Consider the following 11,470-nt stretch of genomic DNA (forward strand, 5'->3'; position numbering starts at 1 on the left):
GTTCCTGGTGTAGGGAGTCCTGGTGTAGGGGGTCCTGGTGTAGGTGGGGGTCCTGGTGTAGGGGGTCCTGGTGTAGGGGGTCCTGGTGTAGGGGGTCCTGGTGTTGGGGGTCCTGGTGTAGGGAGTCCTGGTGTAGGGGGTCCTGGTGTAGGGGGGTCCTGGTGTAGGGAGTCCTGGTGTAGGGGGTCCTGGTGTAGGTGGGGGTCCTGGTGTAGGGGATCCTGGTGTTGGGGGTAGTGGTGTCGGGGGTCCTGGTGTAGGGGGTTCTGGTGTTGGGGGTCCTGGTGTAGGGAGTCCTGGTGTAGGGGGTCCTGGTGTAGGGGGGTCCTGGTGTAGGGAGTTCTGGTGTAGGGGGTCCTGGTGTAGGTGGGGGTCCTGGTGTAGGGGGTCCTGGTGTTGGGGGTAGTGGTGTAGGGGGTCCTGGTGTAGGTGGGGGTCCTGGTGTAGGGGGTCCTGGTGTAGGGGGTCTTGGTGTAGGGGGTCCTGGTGTAGGGGGTCCTGGTGTAGGGGTTCCTGGTGTAGGGGGTCCTGGTGTAGGGAGTCCTGGTATAGGGGGGTCCTGGTGTAGGTGGGGGTCCTGGTGTAGGTTGGGGTCCTGGTGTAGGGGGTCCTGGTGTTGGGGGTAGTGGTGTAGGGGGTCCTGGTGTAGGGAGTCCTGGTGTAGGGAGTCCTGGTATAGGGAGTCCTGGTGTAGGGGGTCCTGGTGTAGGGGGTCTTGGTGTAGGGGGGTCCTGGTGTAGGGGGTCCTGGTGTTTGTGGGCGACCTCGTGTAGGCCCTGTTGTGTTGGTGCTCAGGGCGGGGGTCTCTGGAGCCCTGGAGGTGTCTGTGGAGATGACGGCTGGGATCTGACTGGCCATGGCAGAAGGACCAACCCCAGGCAGAAGAGAAAGGCGGCCCCAGGACACACTGGAGGAAGGGAGGCAGCAGGGCCTTCCGCGGGCAGAGGGGCGCCCCAGTCCCTCCAGAGAACCTGCTCACTCCAACAGGCCCGAGACCACCAGGGCAGTGGGGGGACGACGTGCCTGCTGTCACACACCTGGGGACCATCCCCCACCACCCCCAGGGCAGCCCAGGGTCCGCGCGGAGACCACCCCTCGGTGGAGGAGCAGGCCCGGGCAGTGTGTGAGGAGCAAGGCGCAGGCCGGCAGTCCGGCTGCTCACTCGCGTGCCTGCCCCAGACAAGCCCTTGGGTTGTTTATGGAGCACTTGTCCGAGTTTACACAAACCCTCTGGCCTGGGCCCCGGGGCTAGGAGGAGGGAGAACTTCGGGGAGACGGCGGAGGGTCTGGCCCAGAGACCCTGGGGCCCGGCTCCAACACGTGTCATTCCAGTCAGCACAAGTGTCCCGGTTCCCCAGGGGGTCCTGGTGTAGGGGGCCCTGGAGTAGGAGGCCCTGGGGGGGGGCCCTGCTGTAGGCGGGGGTCATGATGTAGGGGGCCCTGGAGTAGGGGGCCCTGGCGTAGGCGGGGGTCCTGCAAGCCCAGGCCCATCTGTCAGGTGCAGCACCACCCTCTCCTGCCCACTCCCCTCCTGGGCTCCGAGGCGACGGGCCTTGTCAGGCTGCCTCGTCTGAGTGGGGGTGGTGGCGCTAGAGCTGACCTCACAGGACCTCGGCTGGGCCTCAGGGGCCAGGCCCGGGGTGGGCCCCCAGGGCACTCCTCAGCTCCTGCCTGGCTCCAGGGGCTCTCTCGGATGCGGGAATGTCGGGCAGGGTCCCGGGCACCCGCACTCCCCCTGCTCTCCTGGATTCTGGCTTCCTCCCAACCTGGAGACCCGCTGTCTGAGGGCACCTCCCCTCGGCGGCCTGCTACTGCTAGGGCCTCGGGGGAGTGGACATTTGCCCCGGAGGGTCAGGAAGGACTTTGGGATCCAGAAAAGACCTGTGCCCTCCCAAAGCACTTGGTTCAGAGCCCCTGAGAGGAACGAGGGGCCCAGGCCGTGGGTGCCCCCGTCATGGTGCGGGAGGAAGCAGAGAAGGGGCTCTGGGCTCTTCTGGAAGGGCAGGGCTGTAGCTGGCCCTGGAAGCAGCACGGGCCGGCCTGCAAAAGCCCAGGGACAGAGTGGGGCCATTCAGGGAAGATGAAGGTCGTGCAAAGGCCCCAGGGCATGAGAGTCTGGGGTGCAGGTGCTTCTCGGCCTGTCTGTGGCTGGGTCTGGGAAGCATTAAGGCATCCTGCCCTCTGCCCAGGGTTACCGGGATGGGGCCAGGGAGGACTCCCAAACACAGCAAAGCCGCTCTGGGGGTGCACTGTGGGGAGCTGTTAGGTTCTGGGGAGTTGCTTTGTTCTGCTCTTTCTGAGCCATGCTCAGCTGTGTCAACCCTCCGGCCTGCCCGGAAATCACTCCCGGAGGCCTCAGGGGACCAAGTCCAAGTCTGACGGCGTCTGGAGGGCTTATTTTAAAAATTTCATTTTTAAAAGGTTGTTCACAGTAATTGAACACCAATCCCACCACCATTGCTCCTTCCCACCACCACATTTCGAACGTTTCTGCCCCACGCCCCAAACCTGCCCCCAAAGCTGAACCGAAATAATGCATTTTGTATAGAGGAAAGCATGTGACGCTTGTCGTGTTGCCTTCGACTTTAAACCCTGTCGAGTGTGGGTCCGCTTGGTCATCAGCAGTGTGGAGTGTGCGACGTCCCTCGTTGGTGAGGCTCGCCCAAGGGAGCGGCCTGAGTTCCCGAGGTTTTCGGCTGCAGGGGCTCTGTTGGGCAGGCAGGTGGGGAAACTCACCCGCCCCGCCCTCTCTCAAGCTCTGCTCAGAGAAACTGGCCCCTGTGGCGGTCAGTGCTCGAGCCCAGGACACTCACCTGTGCCATGCAGGCCTGCGGTTGGGAGCCTCCGGGGCTCACCTCCCCCTGCCACTGTTCTGGCCTCTCTCAGGGCCTCCTGGAAGAGGGTGTGTGGCGTGTTGCCGGGGAGATCAGGGGCCAGGTGGCAGTATAGGCCCCGCCAGGGCACCCGGTGGCTGTGTCCGGCTTGCGGGTGGGCAGGGAAATGGTGGCACTGCTGTCCACTGCCTGTGTCCCCGTTGAGGTTGATGTTGCCCGTGTTCCCTGGATCTGGCATTGCTGGGTCAGGGAAGCCTGGGCTCCCTAAGCCGACCCCTTCCAGGGGGCCTGAGTGGGCATTCCGGGCTTCAGGTCTCTTCCTGGCCACCCTCTCCTCTGGTGCCGTGACTCAGTGAGCACCTGCACCCAAAACAACACAGGCCAGGCTCCTGGAGTAGGTGGGCTGGGCGGCCAGGGCAAGAGGAGAGGAAGGGCAGGAGGAGAGGGAGGGTGGGGGAGGAGGAGCAGGAGAGTGCAGGGCTGCAGGGGGCTCCAGGCCTCCCACCTCTGCACACCCAGTGCCCCAGCAGGGAGGGACTGGGTCCACGCTCAGAGTAGGGGCCACTTCCTGGTTTGCACCACGTCCACACCATGCAGCGGAGGGCCTGCTGCGGGTCAGGAGAGGAATCTGGAGGGGCCAAGGGTGCTCGGAGGAATGCCAGCTAGTGCTCCGGAGAGACCACAAGCCCTGCTTTTTTTTTTTTTAATTTTTTTATTGAATCACCATGTGGAAAGTTACAAAAGTTTCAGGTTTAAGTCTCAGTTATACAATGCTCAAACACCCATCCCTTCACCAGTGCACATATTCCACCACCAAGAATCATGGTATACCTCCCCCTTCCCCCCACCTCTCCAGCCCCCCACCCCGCATGTGTAACTGGTAAATTTCAATTTACTTTTACTTTACTTTGATTACATTCAATATTTCAACAAAAAATTCACTATTATTGATTTGGAGTTCCTCCCCCCTAAAGTTGATCTGCTGAAAAGAAAGCATTTGGTAATTTGTTTTCCATTGCTGAGAATGAAGAGATATGATGTCAGGAGGCCGCACTAGCAGCTGCACAGTTTTGGATTTCTATATTTCAGTATTTTAGTAACTAAGTCCAGAGAAATATCTGCCAGAAATCGCAACATTGTGAGCTTATATCTCTCAGCTACTTTATATTCCACATATGAGTGCGATCTTTCTATGTCTGTCTCTTTCTTTCTGACTCATTTAACTCAGCATGATACTTTCCATGTTGATCCACTTATATGCAAATTTCATGACTTCATGTTTTCTGACAGCTACGTAGTGTAGTATTCCATTGTGTAAATATACCAGAGTTTCTTTAGCCAATCATCTGTTTTTGGGCACTCTGGTTTTTTCCATATTGTGGCTATTGTAAACAGAGCGCACAAGCCCTGCTTTTAAGGGCCCCCAGGGGGCGTGCATGAGCGACCTCCCTTCAGCTTCTTAGCTGGCACTTTCCGGTGCCTTCAGACTTGGTCCTGGTGTGCAGGAGAGGCCCCCGCCTCAGGCTGTCCATACTCCCCTGGGTACGGGGGCTGGGGGGCAGAGGACACTCCAGACCTCCCAGCCTGGCTTATGCCCAACTCTGCAATAACTCCTGCCGGGGCCTCGCACAGCTTCTGACTCTCAGTGCTCATCTGTGAAATGCAGGACATTCCAGGGCATTCCACAGTGAGTCATGGACCCCTGGACACCGCAGCAGTGATGCCAGGGAGGCCTGCGAGTGAAACAAGCACAGGCAGTACCCGCGGGCCTGAGAGGCAGCACCGAGAGAAGCAGGGGCCAGGCATTCACACTGGCCAGGCGGGCCCCAGCAGATGGGCAGTGGGTGGGTCGGTCCTGGTGGGCTCAAGGGGTGGAGTATGCCAGGGATGGAACTGGGAATGCATGTCGGTGTGTGTGAGGTGAGTGCCTGCCCCTGTGCCGGCTCTCTGGCCTGGGCTTATTTACTGCTTGGTTTGGGGCCACACCCAGTGGTGCTCAGGGCTTACTCCTAGCTCTGTGCTCAGGGATCACCACTGGTAGGGCTCAGGGAGCCATAGGGGGTGCCAGCGATCAGATCTGCGTCAGCCTCGTGCAGGGAAAGTGCCCTAACCCTCTGCCGTATCTCCGAGGAGATTAATTTTAATCTTTCTTCACAAGCTACACATTTTCCTCAAAGTACTGCTTTAGCTGCATCCCACTAGGCTTACTATTATGTTATTTTCATTTAAAATACTTTATAACTGGGCCGCAGAGATAGAGTAGCAGGGAGGACATTTGCCTTGCACATGGCCAACCCCGGTTCACATCCCAGCACCCCACACCATTCCCTGAGTGCAGAGCCAGAAGTATAGTTGGGTGTGGCCAAAAACGAAATAAAAAAAAAACAACTTAGCTTTATAACTTCGCCTGCGATTTGGCCCACCAGTGATTTAAAAGAGCTGTTTGTTTCCTGATAGTTTCCATGCCTTTAGCTGTTTCCTGTTATCCTGAGAGAGTGCAGCATAAATTCACCTCCTGCGCCCTGTGTGGACACTGGGGCCCCAGGGGTTTGACCCTGAGAGAGCAATTCTCCTGCACACCCGGGTGATGCCGCCCAGATGTGCGAATGGGAGCGTAGGTTTGTGCTGAGGCAGGGGACAGGGACGCTGAGCAGCGGGTAAGCAGAGGGACACTACACTCCCAGCCGGCTTGGTGATGGGTCCAGGCCCACATGGACCCTGGCAGGTGGGCTGGGGACAGGCTGGGCAGCTGTGGCATGTCAGTGCTAAGGGTCAGGGGACCCTCGGTGTTGCTGGGAACCGAGCCCTGGTCCCTGCGAGCAAGGCCGACGCAGTCCTCGCGGTGTGGTCACTGGGCGCACGGGCAGGTGAGGTCAGTGCCGGGATCGTGGGCTTGTGCCGGGCAGCGGGCGAGCTAAGGGCGCCGAGAGCACGGGCCGGGGGTCGCCCCCAGGGAAACGACAGAGCGTCTCGGGGGGAGCGGGGGCCGGGACCAGAGCAGGGGCGCGGGACGGGGACGGGGGGGGGGGGGTGGACTGGGCAGGGGCGCGGGGCATGGAAGGGTGCGGGGCAGGGGCGCGGGGTGGGGGCTGGGGGGGGCCGGGCAGGGGCGCGGGGAGGCCCGGGCAGGGGCGCGGGACCGGGGTGCCGGGCAGGGCCGTGGGGAGCACCCCGGGGTGCCGCGCGCCAGGTGCGGGGGCGCGGCCCGGCCTCCGGCGCCTCCTTAAGCGGCGGCCGCGCCCCGCCCCGGCGCTTCCCTACAAGGCCGGGCTGGACCTCGGCGCCCGCGGCCGCGCTGCCCGCGCCCTGCCGAGCGGCGCCGGGCGGGCCGGGCGGAACCGAGCCGGGCCGGGCATGCGGCGGGCCGGGCGCGCGGCGGGCCATGGAGCTGCTGCGCCGCCCGTCCGCGCTGGCGGCCGAGCTCAGGGGCGCGCTGGACCGCGCGCCCACCGACAAGGAGCTGGTGGCGCAGGCCAAGGCGCTCGGCCGCGAGTTCGTGCGCGCGCGGCTGCTGCGCGCCGGCCTGGCCTGGAGCGCGCCCGAGCCCGCCTGCCCGCCCGGCCGCCTGGCCGAGGTCAGCGCCGTGCTGCTGCGCCTGGGTGAGTGCGCGGACCCGGCCGCCCCGGGCCCCCGGGCCCCCGCCCCGGAGCCCCCCGCCGCGGAGCCCCCGCCCCTGCGCCCCCAGACCCGAGCCCCCAGACCCGAACACCCGCCCCGGCGTCCCCAGACCCGGAGCCCCCAGACCCGGACACCCGACCCGGCGCGCCCAGACCCGGAGCGCCCAGACCCGGCCCCGGCCCCGGAGCCCCGCGCGCCGCGAGACCCCGCGCTCCCTGAGCCCCGCGTGCCGCTCCCCCCGCTCCCCCCCGCGGCCCCCGTCCTCCCCCGCGCTGGCGCTGCCCTGCTCACCGCCGCCGAGGGCAGGGCGCAGTCGGCCGCCCGCGGAGAGTGCGGGTTTGCGGGCTCAGCTTCCAAAGTGAGCCTGGCCGCGAGCCGCCCGGGAATCCCTGCGGGCCCACGCGCCCGCGTGTGTTTGGAGAACCGTCCTGTCTGCACCCCTGCCCTGGGCCAGGCTTCCCAGCGGGGCTGGGCATCCCCGGTGCTCCCCGAGAGGCCCGACCCAGTGATTCCCCTTTGAAATGAGCTTAGGGGCCATGGGGTGTGCAGCCCACCCCGCGGGCTGGGGGAGGAGGCAGCGGCCGGACACGGTCTGCTTGTCCTTGTTTGGGTGTGGGCCCAGGAATGTGTGTCCCCTGTGTGCACACATACACATGTATATGTGCTTGCACACGCACATGTGCAAACATGCCTGTGCACGTCTGTGCGTGTCTGTGGGGATGTCTACCCTGTCTACATGAACCAGTGTACATGTGTATGTACCAGTGTGTGTGCATGGGTGTATGTATACTGTGTGTGCCTGTTTGTACACATATATGTGCCAGTGTGTGTGCCGGGTGTATGTGTACTGTCTGTGCCTGTTTGTACGCACATGTACGTACCAGTGTCTGTGCACAAGTGCATGTGTGCAGTGCACGTGTACATGTGTGTGCATGTGTGTGTGTAGGGGTAGCTTCAGAGGGTGACCGGGAGGATGCCGTGCAAGCCTGAACTGTTTTCCAGGTGCAGAGCTGCCTGTCTGGCTCTGCGCAGTCTCTTTCTTCAGGCCTGGGCCCGCCTCAGGCTTCCCCAGCCTCCTGCCCCCCCCCCATGCTGCACCTCCCCCAGTGTCCCCAGCCAGTGCAAACAGGAAGGAGGGTCATGTCCCCTGGGCTTCCTCAGTGGTCCTCCAGGGGGAACCCAGGCCCCGCCCTGCCCCTGCCCTGGTCCTGCCCCAGGACTTCAGATGGTAATTGGATTAGGAGAGGATGGAGTGCAGCTGGCTCCGGCAGGGGCAGGGCAGGGGCCCAGGGGCTGCCTTTCCCCAAGTGCTGGCTGGGATCGCGCTGCTTGTCCATGGCTGCCCAGCCCCACAGCCCTGAGCGTGGCCACGGCCTTGCCCGCTGCCTTCCTGAGCGGGGCTGCACCTTCATGCTTGACTTGGGGTCCCCAGGGCAGCCTCTGCCAGGCTGGGTGCTGGCCACCTGCCTGGGCTGCCATGCACTCTGTGGCCGGTGAGTCACCAGCAGGCAGGCCCAGCCCAGATCCTAGGATTCCCGCCACACCGGCCCAGCCGGCTGGGGGGTCTTGCCAGTGGGGTGGGGCCACACGGGCAGCTTTTGGGCAGACCGTGTGGGAGCGTGGGGGTGTGACGGCAGGTGAGTGGGCTTGGGCTCGGGCTCGGGCGGATGCAGTGCTGACCCCCATGTGCTGCAGGGGACGAGCTGGAGCAGATCCGGCCCAGCGTGTACCGCAACGTGGCCCGCCAGCTGCACCTGCCCCTGCACTCGGAGGCGGCTGTCACCGATGCCTTCCTGGCAGTGGCTGCTCACATGTTCTCAGCAGGTGGGTCTCACGGGGCGGGCTCCACTCTCAGCAAGGTTGAGATCCCCACCAGCAGCACTGGCCCCTCTCCCACATGCTTCAGACCTGGGCCTGAGGGGCTGCAGAGGGTCGCCCAACCTCGTGGGCTTCTGAACTGCTGGAGCAGGGCGTGTGGGTGTGTGGGTATGTGAAGGGGTATGATTGTGTGAGTGTGAGGGTGTGGGCATGTGAGGGTGTGTGTGTGTGTGTGGGGAGAGGGAATGTGTGTGATGAGGTACGGGTGTGAAGGGTATGAGGGTGTGGGTATATGGGTGTATGAAGGTGTGTGGGTAGTGAGGGTGTGTGTGTAAGGGGCTTTGGGTGTGTGTGAGGGGGTGTGGGTATGTGTGAGGGTGAGTGAGAGGGTGTGGGTGTGAAGGGATGTGAGGGCATGAGGGTGACTGTGAGGGGATGTGGGTGTGTAAAGATGTGTGAGGTGTTGGGGCTGGAGTGATAGCACAGCGGGTAGGGCGTTTGCCTTGCACGCGGCCGACCCGGGTTCGAATCCCAGCATCCCATATGGTCCCCTGAGCACCGCCAGGGGTGATTCCTGAGTGCATGAGCCAGGAGTGACCCCTGTGCATTGCCGGGTGTGACCCAAAAAGCAAAAAAAAAAAAAAAAAAAAAAAAGATGTGTGTGAGGTGTGTGTGAGGGTGTGAGGGGTTGTGGGTGTTGAGTGTGAAGCAGTGTCTTTAAGAGGGCTTGAATGGGTGATCAAGGATGTATGTGTGTGACGGGGTGTTAGTTGGTGAATAAGGGGGTGTGGGTTCTGAGTGGGGGGTTCTGGGGCTGCCCCTCACCTGCTGTAGGGGCACTTCCAGCAGTCCGTGTGGATCCTGTCACCCAGGGACTGCCTCATAACCTGAGGTTGCAGAGCTGCCGTGGTCATCTGTGACGGATGTGCGAGAGAATGGTCATCCCAGATGGTCAGGAGCCCAACTGAGACACCGACCAAAGTGGCTGGTGGGTGGGGTACAGCTGGTAGGACCTTGCACATAGCTGATCTGGGCCTTATCCCCAGCAACCCAGATGGTCCCCCATGCCCTGCCATGAGTAATCCTCAGTGCACGAATGCACACGCACACAGTGTGCCCCAACACGGGCCCCAACAACCCTCCACACAGCCCAGCCTGGACCATCCCTCTTCCACAGGGCACTTGCTGTCCACCAACTTCTCCCAGTGCCTGAGGGCTGAGGTGGGCTCTGGCCCCCGTGCAGGGCGTGTGGCGGGAGTTGGGGAGCTACTGGAGAACGGGAGCGCGGCTGTGCAGGCCTCAGCTGGGGGAGCAGGGGGCGCCCAACACGTGGGGGCTGGACCTGCTGATGGCCTCTCTCTTGCAGGCATCACGTGGGGCAAAGTGGTGTCTCTGTATGCGGTGGCTGCTGGCCTGTCAGTGGACTGCGTACGGCAGGCCCAGCCTGCCACGGTGCATGCTCTCGTCGACTGCCTCGGGGAGTTCGTGCGCAAGACCCTGGCCACGTGGCTGCGGAGGCGTGGTGGATGGGTGAGGGGCTGGGAAGGGGTGCATGGTCCTGTCCTGTCCTTCGGAGGGTCAGCCCTGGCCCTGGCGCTGTCCCTAGGGGCCCTTGTGTGTGACCCACTCACAGGAGGCAGGGGCTGGGCTGGGAGTTTGCCTCATCTGCCCCGCCGCCCAGCGCAGTGACCGTCCCCGTCCTCTCCCACAGACCGACGTCCTCAAGTGCGTGGTGAACACGGAGCCCGGCTTCCGCTCGCACTGGCTGGTGGCAGCCCTGTGTGGCTTCGGCCGCTTCCTGAAGGCCACCTTCTTCCTGCTGCTGCCTGAGAGATGAGCCTGGCCGTGGCGCCTGCAGCTGGGGTGGCAGTGGGCCTCCAGCATTCCTGTCGCTCTGGCCCGAGGGGACACAGCTGGTCTCGGTCCCTGCAGCCACGGGCCTTGTCCTTGGAAGACTGGTCTGGTTGAATCCAGGGCGCCTGGTGGACTGTCCCCCATCTGCGGGGACCCTGAGCTGTGGTTTCAGCCAGGCTGGAGGAGCCCCCGCCATGGTGTGCGGCTGGGGTGTGTGATCCAGTAAAGCTCTGTGTCCATGGTGGTGGCCATCTGCTTCTCTCAATCTGGCTGCTGTGAGCCCAGCACCATCCCTCGGGAAGTGTAGAAAAACACGTCTCTGAAGATTTCACAGTGGTCCCCAACACTCCCAATCCGTGTTGTTTTGTGTGGGGATTTGTTTCTGGGCCACACCCAGTGGTGCTCAGGGATCTCTCCTTGTGGGGCTCGGGGGACCACATCGGGTGTTGGGACTGTGGCCGGGCTGGCCACATTCAAGGCCAGCACCCAACCTGCTCGGGCCCTGCGGACCCCTGTCTACACAAAGTCATCAAAAGCAGGAGGTGGGCCGGTGAGTGTGCAGGAGGCCCGGAGACATGGCTCCAGACACTGAGGACAGACCCAAGGCCTAGGCCAGCCGGAGAGGCAGCGGGACGGTAGGCTTGTTCCTACAAGTGGAGAAAAGCGGGTGAGCTGGGAGGCGCGGGCGCCGCCCCTGCTCCCCGCCCACCACAGCAGATGCCACAGGCCTGAGTGGGCTGCACGTCGACTTGAGTCATGGGCCCTCAGTGGAAGACAACAGGGAAATTCGGGTAGAGCATCCGGCACTTTCCACCTTCAGGGGCTGGAGAGGACAGCAGGGCACTGGCCTTGCATGTGGCCGACCTGGGTTCAATCCCCAACATCCCAGACGGCCCCCGAGCCTGCCAGGAGTGATCCCTGAATGCAGGGCCAGGAGTAAGCCTGAGCACTACTAGGTGTGGCCCCAAGACAATAACAACAACGACACGTTTGCAGTTAGAGGCAGGAAGAAGCGGGTGGGTGTGCTGATGCGGGCCCCTTCAGGGGCCGGAACACCCCTCTTGTCTGCCGTGTGCTACCGTGCTCAACAGTGCTCCTAGAAATAGAGTCCAAGTCGTGACTGTTGTAGCCGTGTCACCCCAACAGTGGTGTGATCAGATGGGCTGCACAGGCTGTGTCTGATTCCCAGCACCATAAAATCTCTGGAGCACTGTAGGCGAGAACTCAGCACTGGGCCTGAGCACCCTCAGGAGTGGTCTTGAATAGGACTAATATTTCTAATTTAAGAGTCCCAAAGCCGAGAAAAAAGCAACAGAAATAATAGCCAAACAAACCTTACCACTAGG

At 62.6% G+C, this 11,470-nt stretch overlaps 1 protein-coding gene across 1 annotated transcript; it reads left to right on the forward strand.

Annotated features, from left to right (window-relative positions):
• Nucleotides 1-6,130: 6,130 nt before the first annotated feature.
• On the forward strand, nucleotides 6,131-10,366 carry BOK (BCL2 family apoptosis regulator BOK). Its single transcript, XM_055121733.1, has 4 exons — nucleotides 6,131-6,433; nucleotides 8,148-8,276; nucleotides 9,637-9,800; nucleotides 9,982-10,366. Exons 1-4 carry the CDS (start codon nucleotides 6,217-6,219, stop codon nucleotides 10,105-10,107), a joined length of 636 nt encoding a protein of 211 aa, XP_054977708.1. The 5' UTR covers nucleotides 6,131-6,216; the 3' UTR covers nucleotides 10,108-10,366.
• The last annotated feature ends 1,104 nt before the right edge of the window (nucleotides 10,367-11,470 follow it).

The sequence above is a fragment of the Sorex araneus genome, chromosome X, assembly GCF_027595985.1.
Source record: "Sorex araneus isolate mSorAra2 chromosome X, mSorAra2.pri, whole genome shotgun sequence".
Lineage (NCBI taxonomy): Eukaryota > Metazoa > Chordata > Mammalia > Eulipotyphla > Soricidae > Sorex > Sorex araneus.

Excerpts from the sequence above, each read along its gene's own strand:
- BOK (XM_055121733.1), top strand. The coding sequence starts at position 6,217 with ATGGAGCTGCTGCGCCGCCCGTCCGCGCTGGCGGCCGAGCTCAGGGGC. Across the intron at positions 6,434-8,147 it reads CGCCGTGCTGCTGCGCCTGG|GGGACGAGCTGGAGCAGATC; the intron begins GTGAGTGCGCGG and ends CATGTGCTGCAG. Across the intron at positions 9,801-9,981 it reads TGCGGAGGCGTGGTGGATGG|ACCGACGTCCTCAAGTGCGT; the intron begins GTGAGGGGCTGG and ends CCTCTCCCACAG.